Source organism: Sardina pilchardus, chromosome 7 (assembly GCF_963854185.1).
Source record: "Sardina pilchardus chromosome 7, fSarPil1.1, whole genome shotgun sequence".
NCBI classification, from domain to species: domain Eukaryota; kingdom Metazoa; phylum Chordata; class Actinopteri; order Clupeiformes; family Clupeidae; genus Sardina; species Sardina pilchardus.
This window is the reverse complement of record NC_085000.1, coordinates 18,425,518-18,452,264: the sequence shown is the minus strand read 5'-3', so window position 1 is coordinate 18,452,264 and position 26,747 is coordinate 18,425,518. Positions and strand designations below refer to the sequence as shown.

Genomic DNA, 26,747 nt, shown 5'->3' with positions numbered 1-26,747 from the left:
TAAAGTAAGCAGACCATTTTATTTCAAGGCTACACCATAAGGACAAATAATATTGTGAGCTATAAGAAGCTTTTCAGTGTACATACAGTAAGATGCATTTCATTCAGTCTTGATGTTCATCAAGACCAAGTATTCACTGCTTTTAAGTGTTTTTTTCATCCTGTATCAAGTGGCTTTGCACTCATCTATACCACCTAAACCATGCCATGAGCCAAGAACAGCCATCCGCTCCAGAGGCCAAAAAAAAAAAATGGCTGCAGAAAAATAAATAAAAAAGCTTTCCGGGGGGAGTTGTGTGTGCAGCTGTTCCCCTCACTTTTAAGATGCAACAGAGATATTTTCTTTGAGTGCAGATGACACAGTTGTCATAGTAGCCAGACCCACACAAACAATAAAGTGTGTCCAGAAGCTTCTATAGTCATGTGAGGGTATTTGGACGGGTGTCAGATGGCACGGAAGTCGCCCCCAACTCAGTCTGTGCTATTGAACAGCTGTGGATTAGCAGGTCTGGCATCCACGGGAGGCCTCCGTGAAGCCTGTTAACTGGCTCTAAATGAGTGTTCACCAAAGGGAAACACAAATATTGAATCCTGAGCCAGGCACCAGAAGCGCCCGGGGGCGCGATGTGAACCTTAGTGATCACAGAGGGGGGAGCGCTGTGGCCCTGAGTCCAGTTCTGCATGGTGAACATCAGCGGCAGGCTGGGAACGCCGCAGTCACAAATCTCATTAAATTTGTTCCTGCCTGTATGATTTTCTTCATTTACAAATCCATAAACTGGAATCTATACACCACACAAAACGGAATAAAAATATTTTCACAGAATGTTGTTAAATAGTGTTAACTTATTACATCAACATTGTCTAGAACTTTAAGATCGTACTTGTAATGTTCATCCCATACATCATTTGTTATTGTCATTTTGTTCTCATACGATCTGAACACTGGTTAATCTGGGAAATAAATACTTTGATGATTCGAGAACAGTGGATAGGGCTAATAACATAGATGCTCTTCAGGCATCCATACAGCATTCAGTTGAGAGTGAATGTCTCACACTCTCTATCACCTTTCATCTTGATGAAAATGAACTAAGTACAGTAAAATATTGGCATATCATGATGAAATATAAACAATGATTAAAACCAAGAAGAGAAAGCGGAAAGTCAAAGGGAACACACAAGTTAAATGAAAAACATCTCTCTCACACACACACGCACACAAACACACCAGCACGCACACACACACACACATACAGTACGTACACGTACAGTACACACACACACATACAGTACGTACACACACACACACACACATACAGTACACACACACACACACACTCATGCAGTGTAGCCTATATAGTATGGCACACTGCACTGTCATCACTTTGAGAGCACTGCATGGGCTTTCTTGAATTCCGTGATGAACTGGCAGACCCATCCAAACAGCTCCTGGGAGTCCTGGTCAGCTGCCTCCCCAAACCTCACCTGAGCAGCAGAAACACACGCAGACACGGCAGTGCGCAATACAATATGTGAGGAGAGGAGCGAGAGCAACACAGGCAAACACAGCACATGAAGTTCATCACTGCAGAGTCAGACTGACACGACAAAGTGAAATAATGACTTGAACATAATATTCAATTACTGTAATTAGCTCATCATCCAAGTACCACAAATACACAAATACCGAACACCAGTGAATTCCAATTTGATTATAGGGGACATTTGAACCCTTTTGAAGCCATTTTATACCATTCGTTCATTTACAATTCATTCAATATCTTAATGAGGCAACACAGCACATGAGAGATGTGTTAATATGAGGTTATCGGGTCCTCTTTCGCAATACTTCTTTGAAGGCAACTGTACTGGCTTGGGCCCGGTAGGAAAGCATGGCTTCCCCATTATTATTAACCCATGGGTGTATGTGTGTGTGTGTGTGCTCCCTGAGGAGAGGCCAGGCTAGTGCTGATAATGTCTGCCTCAAAAAGTGGCTATTAGCCCTCTCCCTCTCTGGCCCATCTCTCTGCCCTGGGATGTGTTGGGGTGCCGGGGCTGTAAAATTGGATCTAACGCAATTGCTTGTGCAGCCTCAGCCCTTAATTCCAGTAGGGCTATCCCTGAAAACACTCACTCATTGATTTTCTCTCTCACACACACACACGCGCACACACACACACGCGCACGCACACACACACATGCACACACACACACACACACACACACACACACATACACACACACACGCACACAAAGATAGATCACAGTTCAAAATCCAGAAATGAATTATTTTCCAAGAAAAGAAAAAAAATCAGCATCTTGCCATTTTTGTTGTTGTGAACACGCCTTCACTGCAACAAAATGATGGGTTCTTGGCGAGTCTTACAGGAGATTTTGTTCTGCTTTGATTATATCTAAAACTGCAATATCAAGGCATGCAAAGACTGATAAGTCCATGGGTTGCCTTTCATCACTGTCTTGGTCAAGCCTGTGGTTTTTCACAGTATTTTGTCTGAGTGAGGATGCATCCATCTTTGCAATGCAGTTCCTACTGTAGGCTAAATTTGGAGACAATGTCAAAATATCTTTTTACATGTTTTATGTGTTCATAGAGCATTGATATAATTTCTACCCATAACAGGTCCGAAAGTGTCAAGAGGAAGAGGCATAGTATGTCATTTCAAAATAACACTGCACGTAGCTGCGGTGAAAAACTTTGTAACCTTGAGAAATTGGTTGCTCTGAAATATATCCTCCTTCAGTTCTCTCTCTCTCTCTCTCTCACACACACACACACACACACACGCACACACACACCCATAGAGATAAGTTGTGAGACAATTGCAGAGAGCCATCTGAACATTGCCATTTCAGGGCTCCATCCATCTCCACTCCCCACCACACAAACACACACACACACACACACACACACACACACACACACACACACACACACACACACACACACACACACACACACACACACACACACACACACACACACAGAGTTGGGCTTTACAGCAGATATTGAAATCATAACTCAGGGATTTACCAAGATGTCAGAGTAGATCTTCCTCATCTCCTCGCTTTTCTTTGTCAGCTGCTGCAGATCCGTGTTGTACTTCTCAATGGCTGCCTGTTTGAGACAACACACACAAACAAAGCACCTGTCAATGTAGTCGGCTAAAGGATCAGATCCGATGTGCCTGAGCTCAAAGATTCTGTCAAGTATCTGGGCACAGAATGGTTGAACTTTGACTGTTGAACTTTGAAGTTTTGGTCACCTGTAATGTGAATGAACAGAGTGGGAAATAAGGAAGGAAAACAGGTAAAGGACACCTGAGATCCAAGGAAGGCCAAGAAAATGTTTTCACTGCAAAAGCAAATGAACTGTGAACAGGTGAGATTTGAACGGATATGCATTCTGGGTTCATTATTATTTTTTCCATATTTTAACAAAACAAAAGCTTCTCCATGTAAATGCCAACAGTGTTCTGCCCAGCCTGCAGCTCCATTGAATCAACAGTCTTTCATCGCCCCGTGCTCCCCAGCCTCCTGAAGCCTTTGTAAATCTCCCCTGGCCGTGACTCACATGAGCATTCTCTCCGCACTCATATTCAGTCATATTAATTTTAGCAGTGCAGCAAATTAAAATAAAAACTGTGTTTGGGGGGGAGTGAGTCTGTGAGAACTGCTACTAGACAGCAGAGTTTCTATGATATCTGTTCTAAGGAGATGTGTCTCTGACATTATGATGGATTGCAATTAAAGTATGATTTTTGTATATTAAAAACAACATTTACATTCTTATTCATTTCAGGTCAATAATGTTTTCAAAATGCAAAACAAATGTCACTTCCTGTAAATGTGTGCTGATAAATAACTGATGTGGTCTGGGCAAAGCCTATGACGCGGACACCGGATCACCTTCAGGTCTTTGGAGAATTTGGAATGCTGGGAAATGGGGTTCTTCTTCCTGTAGGTCTTCCTGTACTGGAGAACCTTCTGGAGCTCGTTCTTCACAACTGGAGAGGAGGAAACACAGCAGCCATTAGATTACATCAGCAGAGGTGGAAAAGTCCAACTTCAGAGAGTATACTGTAAAAAGAATAGAATAGAAAAGAATATATACTTTTTTGATCCTGTGAGGGAAATTTGTTTCTCTGCATTTAACCCAATGTAACCGAATTAGTGAACACACACAGCACACAGTGAACACACAGTGAGGTGAATCACACACTAACCCAGAGCAGTAAGCTGCCATGCCCAACCAGCGGCGCTCGGGGAGCAGTGAGCAGTGTAAATCCTACCACACAATCTGTGCCAACCACTCAAGCAAACCAACTGATTCTAATTAGCTCAACTCTTCAGCCAGGTAGAGCAGCTAACTGATGAGATCACCTGTGCTAAGTGCACAGGTAGAACCAATACATGATTGGACTTTTACTTTCTGAAGCTGGACTTTTCCCACCTCTGATTATCAGTACCACACCACCAATTACTACGCAGTATGAGCACTATTCCAAAGTGACCGTTACTACAGCAAAAATGCATACTGTGCAGTGCTGACTCAAAAGTACTTCCTTTACTCTTTGGCATGTGCTCTTGGAACATACTAATGCACTTTTAGCTGAGTAAAACACAGGCAGACATATCAAATACTACCATAGGCATGAAACTGATGTCCATTTTGCTGGAGGTGTTTGGTAAACACACAAACAAATATACTGCAACACATCATCGTAAGGGTAATAGGAGCCTTCTACCAAGGTAGTAAAACCAGACTGGAAGTTGACACGGAGGAGTAAACGAAAGCAAGCAAGCACAATACTCACCGTCTATCTCTGCTGTCAGGCCTTTGATGGAAGCTGATGCAAGCACATACATACACATACACATACATACACACACACACACACACACACAGAGGGAGAGAGAGAGAATCAAAGAGGGATTCAATCCAATCAGCACCAAACTGAAACCCCCCAATTTTCTACTTTCGATGAAATTTTGATTAGCTTACCCCCTGGGACAGTGTCAAATTCTGCAAGCTCGGAGTGGAAGGTGGCCAAGCCTGGCTCGTGCAACATGATCTGCTCCACAAGGGCATGCGTCAAGGTGACGTGCCTGTCCACCCCACGCAACTGAGAGAGCTGTGGAGAAGCAGCCGTGTGTGTGTGTGTTCAAATTAGGGATTCAGGAGATGCAAAACGACCCTCTGAGTTACAACTGTAAGGATGTGCAAACTGGAACACATGCAGGCAGGTACATTTGTGTAACAGTGGTGCTGTTTCACTACAAGATAGCCAGGATAAGTGTTCCATCTGTAGAAAATACTGCACATTTTGTTGTTTTGCACCCCCGCACCCCATACACAAACAAATGAAAACACATTCGGAAAGCACGAGGCAGTCGTTCACACCCTAGTGCACCTTAAATCGCAGAGACCTTGGCAGTTGGAGTAGCGCCGGTGTATGTTTGCGTGCGTGCCCGTGTACGGGGGCACACATTTCTGCGCGCCCCCAGGAATGCCAATATCTCACCCAAGGCCACTAACTGAAGAGGAATTTGAGAATTCATCACACACTCCACTAAAGACCAGACTAAAAATGGTGCTGCGACGTGGCCTTGCACCACAACGCCCGCTCTTAAGCGAGGATGAGAGAGAGACGGTGTGCCGGAGCTTCTCCTTGACATCTCCCATTCGGCGGGGGCAGCTCTCATTAGGGCCAGGATAGATATGAACCATTAAGAAAAAACGCAAACAAGGCAGCCCAGCCAGTCTCTCGAAAGAATTGCAGTGCTCATCAACAGCGCTATACATGTAGTTTAAAGAGACACTTCACCGATTAACATTAAGCTTTGTATCTTTAGCAAACCAGCCATGATTTTGAATGGTCGTGCATCATTCCCTCAGTTTGCCTTGAGATGGGGGAAATACGGATTTCAATTAAACCCATTGTTACTGCTACTCATGTCCCTAATTATCTAGAAAGCTGGCTTTATCTCCATTCTTTCTGTCTAATTTCAATATCTCCAATCATTTCTATAATCATAATACAGGAAAATGAGCACCAAAGCAAACACCAACCTTGCACATCCACCTTGAGCCTGAGGCAACCAAGAAAGAAAGATAACTAAAAATGTATCAGGAAGATAAATTCCAGCGCTCAACAACAAAAAATATAGAACTGAACTGATGTTCAGGATTCAACAACAGAAGATGTGGAAGTGAACTTATTTTCAGGACTCAACAACAGAAGATGTGGAAGTGAACTTATTTTCAGGACTCAACAACAGAAGATGTGGAAGTGAACTTATTTTCAGGACTCAACAACAGAAGAGGTGGAACTGTCAACAACTGTACTGTAATGGGACTGTACTGTGTCTGAATATAACGTGAAGTTTCATCTGATATGCCAATATGTTACTTACACAAAACTCAACTGGAAGTTGTAATGAGATTGTTTTTTTAGATGTTCATTCAATGGTCAATCAACCAATCAATCAATCAATATATAAATAAATAAATCATTTACAATAATAGAGCAATACACTGGGCAAAGTATGAGTGAAAAGGAGAGAGAGTGAATATCACTTACTTTTGTAAGGGAATAGATACGAAATCCTTTTGCCTTGTCTTTGCCTGCATGCTCATTCAGGTAATTACCAATAGCCAGCACGTACTCCAGCACAAACACAAATGTCTGAGAGCCAATCAGCTGCTGGCACATACGGATCTTCTGATCGATCAGCTGTGGGGTACAAAGACAACAGGAGAGAGGAAGTGAGGAAGTGAGCAATCCTCTTTTGGCAACTTCACCTGTACAGAGCATCCAGCTACTGTGGGGGGTGACAAGGAAGGTGGAATACACATCATTATGTTCACTCCAGTGTCAATAGCATGTCCTACTGTACAGCATATCAGGGGAAGTGCTTTTTTAACAGGTCTGGGAAGAGACATGATTCAGTTAACATCAACCGACAATTTTTTTTTTTTTTTTCAAGTTTTCTTCTTCTCATCCTTCTCTGATCACAATCTAAGATAAGCTAAGCTAACAAACTCAATGGTCTGCTGAGAACAAAGAAGAGAGATGGAGACACAGGGAGGAAAACATAAAATCTGTCGCTAGTGAGATGTAGGAGCAAAAGTAAATGTGTCTGAATCTTCTGTGTATGATTTTTTTTAGCTGGTGCTACTTTTCCATCCAGTCCGTCAGCTGGTTGGTAAATCCTCTTTAATATCTTCGGCTTACAGAGTCTGTCATGTCAGACAATACATGGATTTATGAAGCACCAGGCCCAAACAGCAACCCGTAGTTCCTGCCTGCTCAGTCTCTGGCTGCTTGCTTGACATCACAAGTCTTCCGAAAACATTCACCTCTACAACGCTGCAACCCACTTTTCATTTAATAATGCGTGTGACAAAATTGGGACAAAGGCCAGATACCTCTATCCAAATAAGAGGATAGAGGATACAGCCATGACTGTAACATATTAGGCAGGCATTGAGCAAAACTCATTGGAGAGGGAGTACTAGACTAAAACAGCCTGAAAATTAAATTGGATCCAATTAGAGACTGAGCAGCTATTCGGAGCCAGGGACAGATGTGAAGTTGTGTGATTGCCACACATGTCTGCCCAGAGCCCACCTTTATCTATCCGGCTGCACGCCTCTCCAAATGTCACAGCATGCAGGCTGGTAAGCGGTAAGCACTGCCTTCAACTGTCAACGGGCACTAGCAACAGCTTTAGTTACCAGTGAGCTGTGTGGTCTTAATTTGTGTTTAGCAGCCAAGCACTAAGCAGAACTAGAGAAATTATGGTTTCCAAATCTATTCTTTTTTTTTTTTACAGCGATTGCTCTTTACTGTACTGTACCTAAGGCAAACAGCTGCCCTCTCGATATGCCACAACACACACTGTGCTACAGCATGCCACAGGCTACCCAAGCTACGGGGTATACGGGTGGGTTGCAGGTTGGCTGTGAGCCCCCTCGGCACTCTAAACTCAGACGAGAGTATGAGGGCTGAAATTGGATAGGAACACAGTTTGTGCTGAGGAAAGAGGATGGGGCTGTCCCAACTCCCAGGGCATATGAACTCAGAGATCTAGCAAAGGTGGCGTACAGTAGGTAGCCTTGTTTTAGTTGCAATTAAAACTAAAATGCTCCGGGACTTGTAATAATGATGCACTTATAAAAGTGTGAAGGGATGCGCTCGCTTCACAGCGTCTCTTTGACAGGCTCGTCAGAGGTGTCCGACTTCCCAGACACATTCACCTCCATACTCCCAATGGATTACAGCACAATGGGATTGTGCCATCTTCAACCACACTTCATCTATAACAGCTGGTGCCCATGCCTTCAATGCTGCTCTCAAAGTGGTCTCAAAAGGCAAGGCCTGGAAGAGGTGATGGAGTAGATCAAGAGCACCTCTAGACCATTTCTGCTGGTACTATGCTAAACCATGTTCCCTCCAGTTGTTGGCTCAGAATGCTTTCAGACAACAGAAGAAAACGGACTGGATCAGTCAACAAGCCTGTAGGTGGATGGAGGAGAAGAGCTCTGTGCAAGTATATAGAGAAGCATCCTTCTCAGAATCTTTTACAATCCCATTACATACAGTATGGGTGAAAAAGACTCTCTCCTTTGTCTGAATGCTTTCTTCCCATATGAACCTACTTAGGTTAACCAACCTCTGTGGTTTATGAACAAAAAATGAACGATCAGTAAAACCAATAAAAAATCTTGAGTTGCTTTTGAATTCAACATTTTAGGAACTTTTGTTGTTGTTTTTTTTAAACAATACATCCATACCATATCATAGGAACAACAAAATATTGCACCTCATCGATATCCATTTGAGCAGGCATGAAGAGCTGTAGTATTGGAGTACTCTTAACTAGGTCAATTCAGAACTCCAAATGTGAGTGATTGAACTCCAATGATTTCAAACTTCAGACAAGCGTCCACCAAACAGGAAATGCCCATTTGCCGATGGATCTAGGCCAGACGCTCTGCAAAGAGAGTCATGGTCTCCAGGCTAAGGAGGAACAGCCTTAAAATATAAATGGTTGAATAAAAATGTCAACACTCCGCTCGCTTTGGTTCAACACACCACTTATCAGTGTGGCCAACACCCCCTGCAGAAACTGTGAACGCTAGATTTTCTTCCGTGTGAGGAGAACTCAAACACACACATTTTAATTTTACTTTTTGAGGGCTTATGAGATCTGTGGTTATTACCTTACAGTGAAATTAATTACTACTCATTTGCCCTGCACACACGAGAGTTCGTCATATCAGGGGCCGTGCCACTTGAGGGGGGGGCAGCTCATTTACTCCCCTAAATTACTGCAAATATAGACTTGGTTGCGACAGTTTTACGAGCGCTAGTTTGTTCATATTTGGGGAACAGCGAACGAGGTTGCTGTGACAACATGGCCCAGGTGGCTGAAGTGCTGCAAGGGCGCAGCAAATGAACTTCAACAACAACATGATCGCAGTATTCAGACCAGCCCAAAAAGTTAACGGCCCACCGGCAATCCTCTGGAAGCTCCCGATTAGTCATTCCGGCTGGGCTGATAGTACTCAGTGACCTCGAACAACAGGGCCCGTTGCTGTAATCGGCTGGAGTAAGTCTAGCAAAAGGTGATACTGCTGTGCCGTCAGTATTTGACGCCTCTTAAAAGTGACACCTGGGAGACTGTGAGCATGTGTCTTTTCTTGTGAGCCAGTCCTTGACTGCTCCAACCAAAGCATTCCGTTCTTGTTTCCCTCACAGGGTGTAAGTAGGAAAAAAGGAAGGAAAAGAACGTCAGAAAAGAAGGAAGGAAGGAAAGAAGAGAGCCAGAATTGAGATTTGCCTCATGACTGCCCTCTACACTGTTCTGTATGCTTGTTTGCAGATGAACTGCACATGGGCAGGAGCCAAACCAAAAAAACGGGCATACCTGCACCGTTTAAACCCTTTACATTCTTTGTTTGTTGTCAACAGTGTTGCTCTTTTCCTCTGCTTTGACTCCAAATGACAGATTTAAAATGTTTTGCCATTATTGTATCACAAATAATATCACATCCTGACCTAAATTCAACCAAGTTGACACAAATCTGTCCTTTTGTGCCTATTCCCCAGTCCCTATCTAATATGTTTGTGTTACAGTACCTCCTGCCATGCTGAATTATAAATCCAACAGTCCAATAATTTCCCATCTTCTACCAGGATCTGGGATTACACGAATGTTGTTTTTGGCTATACCCATAATTACAACATAAAGGTCTGTATCTACCGCTGGGCTTCAGATTCAGAATCATCAGAACTCTCGACACACGCAGGAAAGAGCCAAGTAAGCGGAACACACAGGATAGAGGTGGCTGCTGCTTTCAGCGCATCACAGATACACACTTTCAAAATTCTAAATCAAAGGTGAAGTGAGACACTGAATTTAGATGACCAATTTCCTTTTGTTTGCACTTGTGTGCGGCAGGCAGAGATGGGAGCGTTCCACTTTACCTTTCCTAACTAATACACGTCTGGATGGAAATCCGTCCAGAGAGAGAGAGAGAGAATTAATTCAAATATCTGCTACCTCAACTCCATCTAATTTCTTTCCTCAGAAGCCAGCAGTGTGGGTAGGATTAGGTTTTTGCATTAGTAAATGGCTTTTATTCATTTCTGTTTTTTCCTTTTATTTTCCCTTCCTCTTTTCCCCTCCCAGGAGCAGCGTGGCTGTGACCTCAGAGGGCTTTTATGCTGATTTCCTCTTCAGACTTGTGAGAGCTCAGTCCAACTTCACCTGATTGTCTTAATAAGAGAAAAACTTTTCCATTCAAATTTACATGAGTGCTCTGCCAATCACAATCATCTAGGCACTATAATAAACACATACAATTCAGAGGGCCTTTGTGCTCTTAAATTACACTGCTAACGCCAAGCACCATGACTAATGAAAGGTGTGTGCGGTGGAAAGTTAGGTATGTGCGCGTGTGTGTGTGTGTGTGTGTGTGTGCGTATGTGTGTGTGTGTGTGTGTGTGTGTGTGTGTGTGAGAGCGCGCACGTGTGTGTGCATGCTTCATGCGTGTGCGTTGGTTACTCACCGGTTCCAGGTCCTCCATGGTAATGGGCAGCTCTCTGAGTGTGAGCAGCAGGTCTAGACGAGAGCTCAGGAACGGGATGTTGCACATCTAAGAGAGAACAGCCAACATAACTGTGACCGCATCACAACATCAATTACTAGGCACCCACAAACTATACCTGCACAATACTGCACAGTAGTTACATATCCTTGGGCCTTTGAAACTGGTTGTTGAAACAGTCTGAGCACGGGAGCGCTGTGGCGCAGCAGGCTACAGCGCTCATACCACATACGGATCCGAGTGCCCACGGGGACCCAGGTTCGAGTCTGGCCTGCGGTCATTTCCCAGTCCCACCCCATCTCTATCTCCCACTTACTTCCTGTTTCACCCTTCACTGTCCTATACAAATAAAGGCAAAAAAGCCCAAAAAAATATACTTAAAAAAAAAAAGAAACAGTCTGAACACTGCTGACATTCAAAAGAATTATGGGTTTACAGTACCTCCAAACACATGTACGTATACATAGAGAAGCAAACACACATACACAGGGGGGAGGGGGGTGGGGTGTTATGTGAATCAGGCTGCTATCACTCTGACACAAGGTGCTGTTGCAGCATATACTGCTCCATCTGGTCGCACTGAGAGATTGTGGCAATCCATGGCCACAATCTTGCTGCTTTGATTGGTAGGATTCCATGAAATGTCACCAAAGACTGTTGAAGTCGGCCTTTAGGTGCTGTGTCCACCAAATGCGTTTTTTACAGCCAGAGCCCCCCAAACCTCCTCCTCTCGGCGCTTCGATAAGTGTTTATTGTTGCTAAGTTACCAAAACCTGTGACGGTTTATAACGAGAAGTGCCATTGACGAGCCCGGCGCTGTTCTAAAAGTTGAACAGATTTCAACTTTGAGCGCTCTGAGCGCTGCGACAAAAAACGGTCGGCGCCGGCGTTTTTTTCTGCCGAGGGCGCTCAGCGCTGTGAGCGCCGAGCTACATAGACTTAACATTGAAAATTGTCGCCGTCGGCGCAAAAAACGCGTTTGGTGGACACAGCACCTTAATGTCACTCTTTCTGTTATGTATTGACAGTGTGTTTCTTTTATGTATGCTGACTATCAGAGGGATACCACAGGGATACTCTACCCACAACCCTGTTACTTAGAAATGAGATTAACTCTTTTAGTGTGCACATAGTGTGTTCTAGCTATAGTTGTATATTTGGATTGTAAAATTCATCTGTTTACCTTGAATCTAATTAATGAATTCTGGGTACAGAATCATGGTATTATTGTATTATGGTTATCATTGTATTATGGTTATTGCAATTATGAAAATATTATTATTGTCATTATTATATTTCAACTTTCATTTGACTTTACTTAAAAATGAAGCGTTGGAATTACAAGAATTAATTAATTTGGAAAAAAGTGTCTGCAAAAACATTAACATAAACACAAATATAACATTAATACTGCTGCTTCACTCCATATGAGAGACATCAAATAACGCACATCAACATACACCTTAAAAATAGTCCACCTGCCTGCCTATCACTGTCGATACACTGCACAGTACTATGACAGTAATGACACTAAAACATCTTGTTATAAAAGGCCTCTTCATGTAATGCAGGTTCATTCGCATTTCCCCAAGTAGTCTGTGAGTACATCAGCCATCACCACAGGCTTGCCTTTTCAGCAGCCTCAGAGAGCTCCTTTATAATAAGCTCTTCTGAGTGTCCATCCTCAAAAACCCAAATCCAACAAGAGCGCTTCATTTAGCTACAAAGCCTCCATCTCCTCTTGTGTCTTGTGTGTGTTTGCCAACTTCATTCTCTCACTTCTGCCCGTACTGCTGCTTTACTACTGCCATTCACATCGCAGGGTTCCACTATATTGCACATTCACAGAGAATCATTCAATCAAAGTGAACAATACTCTCACACTCAGAAGGAGCGTTCTGCAAGACAAAATTGTGGCTGGGCAAAGTAGAGTGGGATATGAGGGGCATAAATGATACTAACATTCAAACCATTCTCTTAAATGTGAGTTATTCATTTTTGAGTTATCTTGTAAACAAACAAACAAAAACAAACAAACAAACAAACAAACAAACAAACCCTGATAAAAACATAACCTCCTTGGCAGAGGTAATTATGTTATGTACCTCTGTGATATTGCTAATTTGTAACTCTGTTTCAACGTGACTTCACAACAAACTTGGCAAACTGATATACAAGTGTTATATGGCCAAATAATTCTAAATTGGAGTGGGGTCGGTAAAGGTTATTGCCACAACTGTATGTCGCCATAGGCTGGAGACTGTGAGGAAAATGTTGAGGCTATTTCCTTTAGCCTTTTTAACTCCAGTTTCTTACTCAATAACGTATAATAATGTTAAATATGACATCATGAAATTGCTGCTCCCTCACTTTGAGTGATTACTTGCTGTGAAGAGCCCAAAGATATCACATTTCTTGAAATGCTTCTTCTTCAATCAGAAATCAACACATTGTTCAGCCATATCTAACTGTACAATAAAAAAATGAAGCAAAGCAGTATAACAATAAATGTATGCAATGTGTAGAATCCATTTGGTAGTCGGATACTGACAGCAGATCGTAAGACCTTCAGTCAGCGTGGTAAAACAGATGGAAGATATACAAAGCCAGCCAGTGTGTGAAAGTGTGATATGTGTCAGAAATCATAACACATCGATATTGCACACTGTTATAACAAAAAGCATCTGTCAGCCTGCTTGTATATGCCTCTATTTGTGTGTGTGTGTGTGTGTGAGGCTGATAGAGTCTCTGTGCTCATCATAACGGATTTATACAGTCCCAAGCCTCAAGCCTACCTTTGCAAAGTATTCTTTGTCCAGCTAATATAGCTACATATCAGTGTACTACTTTCCCCTTAATGTTTTTTTTAAGAGGAATTATAATTACTGTAGAATATTTGGGCCAGGGCATTGTTACAGGACACAGTGCAATTATTCAGGCCACGCTCAATATTAAAACAGCTGACATCTTAATAAGACATTAGTGAATGCACCTATTGAAGTTTGATATGCCCCAACTTATCAACAAAATGTTTCTGCTATAGTAGACATGTAGCCTCCACTTCCCCCTTTCAAACACCATGACTACCAGCCGGTCTTTGACAGCGCTTGCGTTAAACGGCAGAAATAGGATCGCCTCTCTAGCTGTGTTGTGGTGGCAGCCGGGTTCGAGCTGCACCTGAGCTGCACTCATATATTGGAGGCTGTGTGGTTGCCACACAAAGCAGACACGAATGCAGGCAATGTATGAGACAAAGTCGTGAAACATTAGGCAAATGTTTCATTACTCTGAGAAAAAAAAACTGTTCTATCAGACTGTTTCACTCTACAAAGAAAAGGGAAAAAAGAAATCCCAAAGTCCCTTTGTATCACTGAGCTATAAAGAAGGGTTCTTTATAGATCAGTGCTGTGTACTGCCTACTGCGCTGCTTCTGAGTGTGTTTTCTAGCATTCTGTACATCTACCCCTGTGTGTGGCCATGTGTGTGCCACTACCCAGCCATAATCAGAGGCATCACACTTACCGCTAACATATACTGATCCACTATGTGCAGGTCTGAGGTGTCTCCTTTGTGGGCTTTATACATCTCCACATCGTCCACAGTCGGCACATATCTACAGTGAACCAGAGGAGATAGACCAAATCATTTAAACTGTAAAAGAAAAACAATATTTACATTCCATTAAAAATAAATAAATGTCACATTAGCCACACTGTACTGTAGGTCAACAGCAGTACACCTCCTTATGGATAATGAGTAGAAATACTAGCACTGTAACAGAGCCCCGGCGGCGTCATTGCATTACATTTTTGTGTATACACAGAGAATGTGAATTCAATTTACTAAACTGTGTGCTCGTTTTACTAAATCGTGAGCACCTTACTAAATAATACGCTCATTTTACTAAATCGTCAGCACTTTACTAAATAATACACTCATTTTACTGAATTGTAGCCCTCCGTAAGCTTCCGCTCAGTTTTCATTTCCCTTCACCATTACTGGGTCTGGGTCTGATCCCATTGAACTCGATTTCTCAGGATGCATTCCGGCCGGACTTATCAGCGAACGAGGGGTATGGGGGAAGCGGGTGTTGACGATGACGTCAAGCATATGCGCGTTAGTCTCTATAGCTGTCACGACCAAACGTTAGCTAAACTTCAACAGAGTTCACACCTCCTGCCTGAAATCGATTCTGAATGGAGTAGGTCCAGACCCTCTGTACGATATTAGTATGAGGGTTCGGTATGACCAGGCTAACTAAATTGTGCATTATTTTAAATTTTCACAAAATGAGCACAACTTTTAGCAAAACATGCGTAATTTAGTAAAAATGAGCACATTATGCAGTAAAATTAGCATAATAATGTACTAAATTCTGCACACAACATACAGTAAATGACACCACGATGTAGTAGAACAAGCACACCATTTCGTAAAACAAGCGGCATATTCTCTTGATATACAAAACAATTTTGCAATGACACCTCCCGGTGCTGTATACACTGTAGATTTTTGTAGTCTTTATTTTCCTCATCTTCGATCCAGATCCCACTCAAATTCCTTAGCATAGCCTACAGCCCAGGCATGTTCCTCTGTATATCCAGCAGCATTTAGCACTATGTGTCTCCCACTCTATCTGTGCGTTGTCTCTGTGCCCACTCACTCTTGTGTGTGTACTCCTCGCCCCTCTTTCATTTTTCCTAAGTGACTCTCCGCTGGTTTCTTGTGGCTCAGGTAAAAGAGGGATGATTAAAAGCCAAGTGGCTGCTCTGGCCTCTGTGTCGGCCCGGCTTTGAACTCCAGAAAAGGGACTTCTCTTAAAGTCTTGTGAGTGCATTTCAGCTCAAAGCCTGAGAGACTGACTATTTCATGAGGCCTGGGATGTGCAGTAGTGACTACAGCTGCCCTGCATTAATATTGCAACTCCACTGCAAGGTCTACTATTAGGATTGTATTCTTGTAGTCTATGCTGACAGCACATTAAAATATGCCTTTGCGTTTTTTATCCAGAATAAATAAATCTGGAGCTACTTTCGGTCTCCTCTTCCTGAAGGCAGGTCAGCGGAACGCAGCGACCCAAGACAAGCGCACGGCTGATGTCTGAATGGACGGGGAAAAGCATTTCAGGGCTTTCAGCACTGAAGCCCCCCAGGGCAACTCAATGGTGTCCATCTCTTCAAACACAAGACGATAAAAGTTTAATCTGTGTGCAGCGCCCCTAAAAGGCCCAGGTATAACTGCTCTTTATTGTTGACCGCAGAGAACCTTCTGGAAAGTGTTAATCCGTGGCCCGTTACAAATCAGACACTGATTAGGGCACGAGCCCATTTTCTACCACCGCTGATGTGTTCAAAGACAGTGTAAACACCGCTTAGCCCAAGCACAATAACACACACACACACACACACACACATCTGTGGTTTTAAATAGCAGATCTACCCCTGCCCGTTCTGTGTCTAAAGTTACCACAGCACATCAGGGACAGCCTATTGAAACACACTAGCTTTAACTGATATCTTACATGCTACTCCAGTCACCCCATTAACCTGCACTCACACCTCCTGTATTTCACAGAAGTCACAGCACCTCTTCTGACCTCTTTGCTGAGTCACTTTCTCCTTCTGAGGCCATTTCTTTTACAGCTAGCTACACACACACACACACACACACACACACACACACACACATACACACACACACACACACACACACACACACACACACACACACACACACACACACACTCTCAATGCCAGGAGAATGTGACTGACATGCTCAGTGGGAATGTACAAGATGGATTCCTGCAGTCATTAACGGGTAAGGTTTAGGTGAAGCTTCTCCTCACCTCCTGAGAGAGGCAATCTGCTCATCAGATAGGCCGCCATCCTTCTCATTAATGATAAACAGCTTCTCCTGCAGCTCCTTGGGCTGCACCGAGAAACTTTTGAGGAAAATGTCTGTTGAGAAAAAGAAAGACAGAAACTTGTACAAACAAAAGCAGACAACCTTATCAAACAGCACATAAAAAGCATTAGAGAGAGAGAGAGACAGAGACAGAGACAGAAAGAGAGAGAGAAAGAGAGAGTGTGAGAGAGAGAGAGAGAGAGAGAGAGAGAGAGAGAGAGAGAGAGAGAGAGAGACTCCATGTGGGCTTTAAACACAAAAGGGCTTGCTCTTAATTACCTTCCATCTCTCTGACTCCAGGGGTTCTCCCCTGAAATCATGTGTATTCTATCAAATGCTGTATATATTACTGAGGGGTTTCTTTGACCTTTGAAATAAGGCAGATGTGAAGGCAAAGACAAAAAAAAAAGTGTATTAATAAACTGAACTGCAACATTCAACTAAGGAGGCGGGTCTGTTGGCATGGTAGTCTTAGCATCTTCTTCAACCATGGTGATCGCACTCCGTCACACATCCCCCCCCATCACACGAGCCAAAGACAATCATGTGCTCTTCACATCCCATCTGTATCTTCCCCTGTAGTACTACTGTATGTGTGGAGAGCATAACTCATTGATATCTCATGTTTGACAGAGTTTCGAGGCTTTTAGCATTTGAACTCTTCAAACGTAAATGTACTTCCCCCCCACACCAGTCCCCCACACACAGCTTCAGCAATGACTGGAATCCCTTGGTCAGAGGTGTATCTATCTTGGGGGTCCAACACGAAGTTCCACCAGGTAAAAGAAAGTCTGATATTGGTTCTCTGTATTGGAGGATGGTGAGTAAAATCTTGGCAAAACACCTCATAAGAATAATTTATTACAGTATTCTGGCCAACTAAAATAATGCTATATTTCCTACACTGTCTTTCTTGCAGTGGCAGTTTATACATTAAATTAAGTGCTGTTTTTTCTTTTTTTAGTGACTTATTTATCATCCCTGAAGGCTGCAGGCAAGCACTAATATCGCACTGTTTAAAACTCCACAAATCTTCATATAAGACACGTACTGTAAGTGTGTTCTTCTGACATCCCAGAACTGTTCTAATGTCACTGTATTAAAAACATAATCAGTACTTGTGCAATGGTAGTCAATAGGTTTCAGACTCAGAGCTGTGAGTGAGTAAGGGCCTGTGTCTACCAATCGCGTTTTTCAATACAAAGTCTATGTAGCTCAGTGTTCACAGCGCTGAGCGCCCTCAGCAGAAAAAAAGCTCTCGGCACTGACCGTTTTTTGCCGCAGCGCTCAGAGCGCTCAAAGTTGAAATCTGTTCAACTTTTAGAACAGCGCTGGGCTCGTCAATGTCACTTCGTTAGAAACCGTCTCTGGTTTTGGTAACATAGCAACAATAAACACTTGACCGAAGCGCCGAGAAAAGGAGGTTGAGGGTGCTCTCAGTGTACAAAATGCGATTGGTGGACACAGCACCTTAATCTCACTCTGACCACACCTAGACCCGTGTGTGCACCCCTGGGTTTTAGCCACCTTGCTTGCACCACCATGTTTGGGGTTGCAAGTTGGAGTCCGGTGAGGGACCGTGCTGTCAAACACAAGACAGGCTACATATTGGTGCCGTGACCCATACTGGAAGTGAGGGTTTAGGGGTGTAAATGCACCACGAGCCAGCAGGACCTCAGCTGCTCAGAGTATTACTGATTTCTCCTCTCCTCTCTGCTGTAGAATCATTCCACTACATACTTTAGCACAGAGTAGTCTACAGCTAGACTAACTGACTACACTTTGCTGTTATGGCACAGAATAATTTCTTACACGATGGAACTATTTATCTACTGTATCTGATAACCAATGTGTGCACAGGACCCTTTCAGCATTGATGCATATGTATGGCACAGCTTTGCGCAGGACAACTGTATCTTTTGTGCTCATTTAACATTTACTGTAGTATTTCCATTAACTATGAACTTTGACATCACAGACCATGTCCATATGTAGAAATGGTTATGAATTTGGCAACTGCATGCATGATTGTGATGATGAGTGTGGCTGAAATGGCTGAATTAAAGGGAAAGTTCTGCGCAAATATAACCGAATGTCCTACTGAGCCAGTGGAGGTGAAATGAGAAGTCATGCGGCACTGAAAAGTGATTTCTCGGAGGGTCACAGTAGCAAGATTCATACAAAATGTAGATGAGCAACTACCAAACAAACAGACTTAAAACATTATCAAGTACATCAAATATAGTTCACACAGCAAGTTCACCAAAACAACAAGTCTTGATACAAAGCTGTTGAAAACCTTCACAAACTGTACATGACACATGTTTTGAAGCCTGTTATCACAAGTCGCATACATATCATATTGATATAAGACAAAATAAAACATTTCTCTTTGCGTCTTTCTCCAAAAAAAATTACCACTTCTCAAAGCTGTTACATCTGTTTCATTATCGCAATTAAGAATGTGAGAAAGTGTGCCAAATTTATCCTGATGTGCTTTCGACCTTTGACAAAAAACATACCATTTAAAACAAAACTCAGTCTCTGTCTCAGAGATTCTGTGGGTTTATCACTTCATTTAATATTCAAAGAAGAACTTTACAGGTACTCCTCCTATTGTGAGATTCTACAGTCTACTGTTTCATTTCATCCTCCCAAACCACTTAAACTGCACTTAACTGCACTTAAAAGAATTGCATGATATTGCTGAAGTTGCAATCTTGAGGTAGGTAGCACATGTAGAGCACTGACCAAGCATAGGTAGGTAGGCCTACTGCATGTCTTACACTACAATATCATGACAAAGAATGTGCATTGTGTCGAGTCACCTTGTGTTGCCTATGTTGGGCCAGAAAAGTTGCACTAAAACACATCATAAAGACTACTCCCCACAGCCACCTAGAACAAGCATCCTGCACCTGCACCATATGCAGATATACTGTATAAGGGCACAGATATCCCTTAGACGCATAAGTGGGGTCAAAAATGACCCCAGAGGTTGTTTTCTTGCAATATCTTCTTCATTTTAATTTTTTTTCATTTAACCTTCTATGTATTCCTCAAATAGGTTGCCTTTGACATGAGGCCATTTGGATTTGTGTCTAACTGTTATATTTTTAAAGTAATTTAATGTTTTGTATCAGTACCACCGATCCGCATAGGTGGGGTCAAAAATGACCCCAAGCATTTTCTATGGAATTTCAAAAGTTAACCCTAGGATCTTTTGATTTTTATCAACTGTGGCAGTCAGGTATACATTTACTGTTGATTATCACATCTCATGTCAGCAGTTTCACCATCCTGAAGGCTATTTTTACACAACAACATAAATCTAAGTATCATCATATAATGTGGCGGCCAAGCGTTCATAGCGACGTCGCTTTTTGATCCTTCGATGTCCGCTCTTCCTATAATTGTGAAGCAGAATTCACCAAGCGATATTTACAGAGGGATTTGTTGATATAGCGTTCTTGGCCTGATTTGTATGACTTTTTATGCCTAAAAATAGGGCAATAATCCATTTTTTTAAGCCAATTGGCAGTACCTTCTGATTTACTGGATAACAAAAGAAGATATTCATAATCACCTCTGTAAATGTTTTTTTATTTGATATATTAACACTACAAAAAAAATATTTTCAACCTGGCTTTTTCCAATGGTCAGATTCTTTGCATCAAAACATATATGCAAATTAGCGCATATTTAATTAGACACGACCTACTTAGCATATTTAAACATAAATACAGAAAACTTGCAATACGTTTTTTTCTCCTATTTATGTGAGTATTCAACTGGTAAAGTTTCATGAAGATATCTCTAAGTTAAAAAATTAACCCTATTCACCTATGTTGAGATAAGTTTAGGATGTTTACCTTTTTTGCCTATCTAAAAGCTGTTTTGTAATAAAATGTTAATAAAAAGTGATGCATCAATATGTCCAACATGAAATAAAAACATTTTAGACAAATATATAATAAAAATCATCATCTTTAACCAAAATGAGAGACATTATTTGAGATTACAGCAAAAAACGCATGCATTCTAATTGGGGTCATTTTTGACCCCACTCATGGAAGAGTGTAGGTATTGGTAGCCTATGCATCTAAGGGATATAAGATATCTAACATAACAGATCAAGTGAACGACGCAGTGCTTCCTTGCCATTTTCACAATAATCTTGCTCACCACAGACAGATTTGTAATAAGTTTACTTCCAATCAAAAATATGTTCAATGATAAGTTGCAAATGCCAGCTCTTCAGAGAATCTCCTCTCATAGCACTACTTACAACACTGCACTAGTCTTGCTGATCCTAAGGTCAATTGCACTCATTGATGCACTTATTACACTCATTAATGCACTTAATGTGTTTTTTTCTTTGTTGCTAGAATTGCTCTTAAAAAAATGAAATGTTTTTACCATGTTGTAAGTAGCTTTGGTTAAAAAGTGTCAGCCAAATGTAATGTAATGTTATTTAATGTAATGCAAATGGCACTGGAATTGTCGGTCCTGGATCTTGCGGTTGTGGAAGAAACAAAGAAAGAAACAGGTGGAGGAGGAGATCCAGTTATCCAGAAGCAAAACACTAACTACCAGGACAAAGACAGCCAATCAGAACAACTTCTCCTGACCCACGGCTCCGACACGTAAACGTGGCACTAGAGGTCGAGACGGTGCAGAACACACCGACAAGACATCCGAACAGCAGCTTAGAGTGCTCTTGCCCTTACACTGCAATCAATAATTAGTGTGGTTTCCCCGTCATAACCAGATACGTTCATAGCATTTAATTTGTAATTCGACCAACAACATATCCTGAAATAACCTGGAGCCAGGAAAAGAAACCCAGGATTGAGTAGACACTCTTGTACAGAAGATGTGATGTTTACAAATACGAGATAAAAGCCTGACACATCAAACTGTCTTCAAAATCAGACATTGGAATGGTAATCTTTATAGTCCCCTCGGGCTACCTTAGCTGGAACAAATCGAATTAAAATGTTTCTCCAGGGCCTTCACATCTTATGACATCACATTTTCTGCAGCATGTACAATTTCACAGCTGTATTACATCAATGAGATCTGACTTTAAAAAAGCATATGCAGTCACCACCTGATTCAACAGCCTGAAAGTCTGTCAATGCCTTGGAAAACGTCACGCATAGTAAACCACAGTTGTCTCTCGTGTACCAGCTGATCAACGTATTCTCCTTGCACAATAGCATGCTACTCACAACCCAAATAAGGCGGATGGAGAAAGCCTACAGACAGATTGCACTGTTATACTTCCCACGCTGAGAATCCTGTTGCTCTGTCAGCCCCATGCACAGACTGAGAAAAAGCGGCTCCCCTCTCATAAGGAGCAAACTAACACCTGTGTCAGAGCCAAATGCCAGATGCTAGATGAATCCCTGGACTGGACACTACCTTGTAGTACATCACCGTGGACAACAGTGGGCTGCTAAAATGCATTAACTATACAGAAACTACTGGATGTCATTAGTAAAAGCAATTTAGTTCCCCCAGTGTTACTCATCGGGTATCATGTTTTGTTGTAATACATGATGAGTGCTCCTGGCAAAATACTATTTCCCTCACGGCGCATTCTAAGACTCATACCAATGGCTTATTCTTGGCTTTGTACTGGCAATGTCTATTTGTCCTGCTTTCAGTTTCTACAATTGAAATATAGCCCTTTTAAGGTTCTGATATGATCTCCCTTGCTGTGCTGCTCGCCCAGCTTACATGGGCTATATGAGGAGAGTTCAGCAGGGCTATGATCGATGCACTGCACCCACACTGTAATCCTAAAGCCCACTTCTGGCCCCAGGAGAACGCGGGCCTTAGGTGTGTCCCGGGGCCGAGCACTGATGCTCAACTGAACAAGCAGCAGAGCGCAGCTCTGCACACATCCTGTGCCGGACACCAGCACATGCATATTTCATGACCGTTTCCTAATTACTCCGTCTGGAACAAATCAGATAGCAGATAGCAAAACAGAAAATGGAGTGATCCCATGTCACATCAGAGACACACAAAGGCTGGCAGCTAAATGCTACTCAGCGCAACAAAATAAGGAGCTTAACATCTAGAAAAGATGTGGAATTAGAAGCAATTTCAGTAGCATCAAACACCAGATCTTAAAAAGAGACAGATACTAAGATTTTGTGTCAGGCCAAGCAGCCCCAGTTTCTGACGCATAGTTTTGATTTAGTTTTGAACTGTTTCCCATATGTGGTAACTGAGGTATATATCTATGACCCTCCACAGGCACCTGACTAAACTCACATCAAATTGTGTCTTGTGAACGTCTTTACACGACATGTTTCAGGCACATTTCCTTCCATATTTTAGCCTACCCAACTACATCATCACAGCTTCAATACAACATCACAGCTTCGATTCCTCCACTCACACAGGAACCTTTGACTCTTGCACAACAGCCTCCCTCTGGTGACTAGGTATATGCTGACACCCTGTGGCCATCAGGCAAGCTACCTTGCAGAGGACCACACCCATTGACGCAGTACCATGGTTGGGAAAGGAGTGGTGAATTAGACCTTTTTCAGACCTCAATCTATTTCACCAGTAGAACACAAGTCTGTTGATACCGGTAGTCATCTTATTATTGCTTGACAATCACAACATGTGTCACAGAAGTCAGTGGCATTAACAGAGCCAAATCTGTGCACACGTAAATGATTCAGGTTGAATATAAAAGTAAGGAATCCTAAATAAACTATTGTATATAATATATAATACATACATAATACATGTGGCAATACATGTAGGCCACAGATATGGCTAAAGTAGGCAAACATATTACAACATTACAATATATATATAATTTATATATATATATAATGACAAATCTGATATAATTTGTTTCAATCATATATTGTATATCATCTACACCAACCTTCTGGAAACAAGAAGCTTGACTTGAGGACCTTCTGAAAACTGCATTAGACTGGCACACAAACCTCTATTTTCAGATATCAATATCGGATTTCAGTTTCTACAATTGAATTGATTTCAGAGAAAATTGTTTTCCAAAAACAGCATAGACTTATTAAAGAAATCTGTCAGGAGATGCTGAGATACTCACTGAAGTTGTGTGCAATCTTCTGGTTCAACATGATTTCTATGTGATGGCTCGAATCCGCACTGTCAGCAAAGTTTTCTGAGACTTTGACTTTGAACTGCTCAAACAACCGAAAGGTGTCAATTTTAGCCTTTCCATTGACTCCACGCGTCCAGAAGGATTTGTCAATCTGCATTAAAGGTAGAAAAAAAAATATGTCTGGGAAACAATGGAAAGCATCCTTTCTCAAGATCACTGAAAAGGTACATGTGTTGTCTTTCACTACACTATTGCATTTGAAAGGATTCAAGGGTTATGGTGTTATTTGTTATTCACATGAACGTTACAGGACAATGACAGTGTTTCCCCAAATTGGTCTAGTTTACATTAATCCCAAGGTCTGAATTAGACATTATGCATCCTTAATGGAAAACAACTATGGTATATAAGATTGTACCATGGGAACACTATAGAGGACAACTACAAAGTTAAAAATATAGAAGTATTATACACTTGAACTACTATAGACATTATGGGATACTTTATATTATTGGCACATGAATTATGCTATACATAGGCCTACTGTAGTGTCCTAAAACCTACTGTTCCAAAACCAGGTTAGTTATTACTGTAGCTTGACACATGTAAAGTACCTGGTCCTAGAGACCAATGACCAGCCAGACATGCTTATTAAAGAAGCATTATGTAGTGGCTACTGTCTGAATGTAGCACTTTACTAAAAAGCCAGCAAACTTTCCCAAACAAAGGCAAGTTGATGAAAGTATGTATTTCAAGTAAAAACAAATGTATTTTGTCATGCTTTATACACTGTTCTACATTATCACTGGCCAAACTGAAGAGTGAAACAAGTCTTCAATGACCTGAAGACAGATAGTTACTGTAGCTTTATCTGTCCTTCAAATACCCTGCAAAATGAATTTGACGATGACAAAAAATAGCTAGGCCTACCTATGAAGGCCTCCATGCGAAAAGGTAAAAGCCTATATGATTTGATTTACAGTAAGGACATTATTCCAAGTGCTTGCTATGTATTTTAAGTATCTTTTCTGGTACTGAGGGACTTGCCAGGATGAACTGGGAGCAGCTCGCCCCTATTTATCAGAGCTCTGAGAGATTCATCAGAAAAGTTATACTTGCATATATCATGTCATGTCATGTGCATGAGCACAAATTTACACTTTCACTTATGGAGCGCCAAAGCATTACACATGTCTCATGGCGCTTTACAGAGTGTTAAACATTCAGAGAGAGCCCATGAGTAACAGGGGCAAGAAAAACTCTAGAATTGAAGATAGATATAGGAGGAAACCTCGGACAGATCCACGACTCAAGGGCCCAACCCATCTAGGGTCAGTTACAGTAAAGTACAGTAAAGTCATTTTTAGTATCAGAAAGTTACAAATAACAACTCACCTTGTCCTGGGGCACCACATCCCAGTGGAAGGCTTTGGTGCGGTCCTTTGAAAGGCACTTCTTTCTGGGTAGCGGAGGTGGGGGTGGCACAGGGGGAGCTGCTGGTGCCACGCGGTGCACGTCTGAGTACAAGGGAGATGCGGAAGGCACGGAGGGCAAACACACTGGGCTGCGAGGCGTTGCCTGCGGTGGTGGCGTCGGTGGAAGCGGAAAATCTCTGGCACTGGTGAGGGCTGTAGACTCCTCTCCATCAGATGCTTCGTCCTCTGACAGTAGCAGAGTGGCAGAGAACGTCCCAGAGAGCGTCCCGTCTTCAGACTGCTGCAGAAGCCCTGAGACTGGCCTGGATGCCCGCAGCTCTTTAAGGTCCTCGTACGTTGGCTCAGACTGGGAGCAGCATTTCCAGTTCATACATAACTTTCCAATAGCCTGCACCCACAAGTCCCTCTCTCTTTGGATGTCAGCCGTTTCCATTACATCTGTCATAGGTACCCTGAACCTGGCAGGAAGACAGTCTTAGAGTAAATGTCAACTAGGACTCCATCTCCAGGCTGAACAATTAACAATAGCCAACAAATAATATTTGATGACCAGGCAATACATGTAGGCCACAGATATGGCTAAAGTAGGCAAACATATTACAACATTTATAAGTTTATTTTCCATACAATTACATCATGGGTGTACAGATGTGTGAATAGTTGTGTTTTCATGTACTTACTGATATGCACAACAATGAGTGTGAAGTATAAAAACGTCAAAGGAGTGTGATGTCTCTACTCGAGCCTTTCCATCAGAGAAATGGATGATGGTGGGCAGAGAGGAGCTGGACGCCACATCACCCTCATCTGTTGACTTGACAACCGTCATCTGTTGACAACCGCTGGGCACGAGGGTCAGCTGACTAGCGTGAAGGTGAGCCTCATACCTTTGGAAAAGACAAAATTCTGTTATTCAAAGACTGGGAATATTCACATCACAACCATATTCATATACATACTGTAGTAGCCTACAGTATATACTGTATGTTGTAGTAAATTAATACCTTACAAGAGCGCACCAACATTTAGTCAACAAATAGTTTTGAAGTAGCTTTACTTCAAACTGCTTTTCATTCTTCCGAACATTTACAATGTCAAAATACAGCAACAACATGTTAGGCTTACATGCTATGATGATATGGGT

General features: G+C 42.1%; 1 protein-coding gene across 1 annotated transcript in view; it reads right to left on the bottom strand.

Moving 5' to 3' along the window:
• The window catches only part of LOC134087510 (formin-H), a 36,220-nt gene continuing 9,473 nt past the window's right edge, over positions 1–26,747 (bottom strand). The window contains exons 6-18 of the mRNA XM_062541048.1: positions 26,284–26,490; positions 25,563–26,061; positions 24,153–24,318; positions 16,986–17,097; positions 14,663–14,753; positions 11,102–11,188; positions 6,605–6,757; positions 5,026–5,155; positions 4,838–4,870; positions 3,930–4,027; positions 3,055–3,138; positions 1,387–1,487; positions 1–784 (exon numbers count right to left, since the gene is read on the bottom strand). Coding sequence (XP_062397032.1) covers positions 763–784; positions 1,387–1,487; positions 3,055–3,138; positions 3,930–4,027; positions 4,838–4,870; positions 5,026–5,155; positions 6,605–6,757; positions 11,102–11,188; positions 14,663–14,753; positions 16,986–17,097; positions 24,153–24,318; positions 25,563–26,061; positions 26,284–26,490 — 1,783 coding nt within the window. The 3' untranslated portion in view covers positions 1–762. The remainder of the gene's footprint in view (positions 785–1,386; positions 1,488–3,054; positions 3,139–3,929; positions 4,028–4,837; positions 4,871–5,025; positions 5,156–6,604; positions 6,758–11,101; positions 11,189–14,662; positions 14,754–16,985; positions 17,098–24,152; positions 24,319–25,562; positions 26,062–26,283; positions 26,491–26,747) is intronic.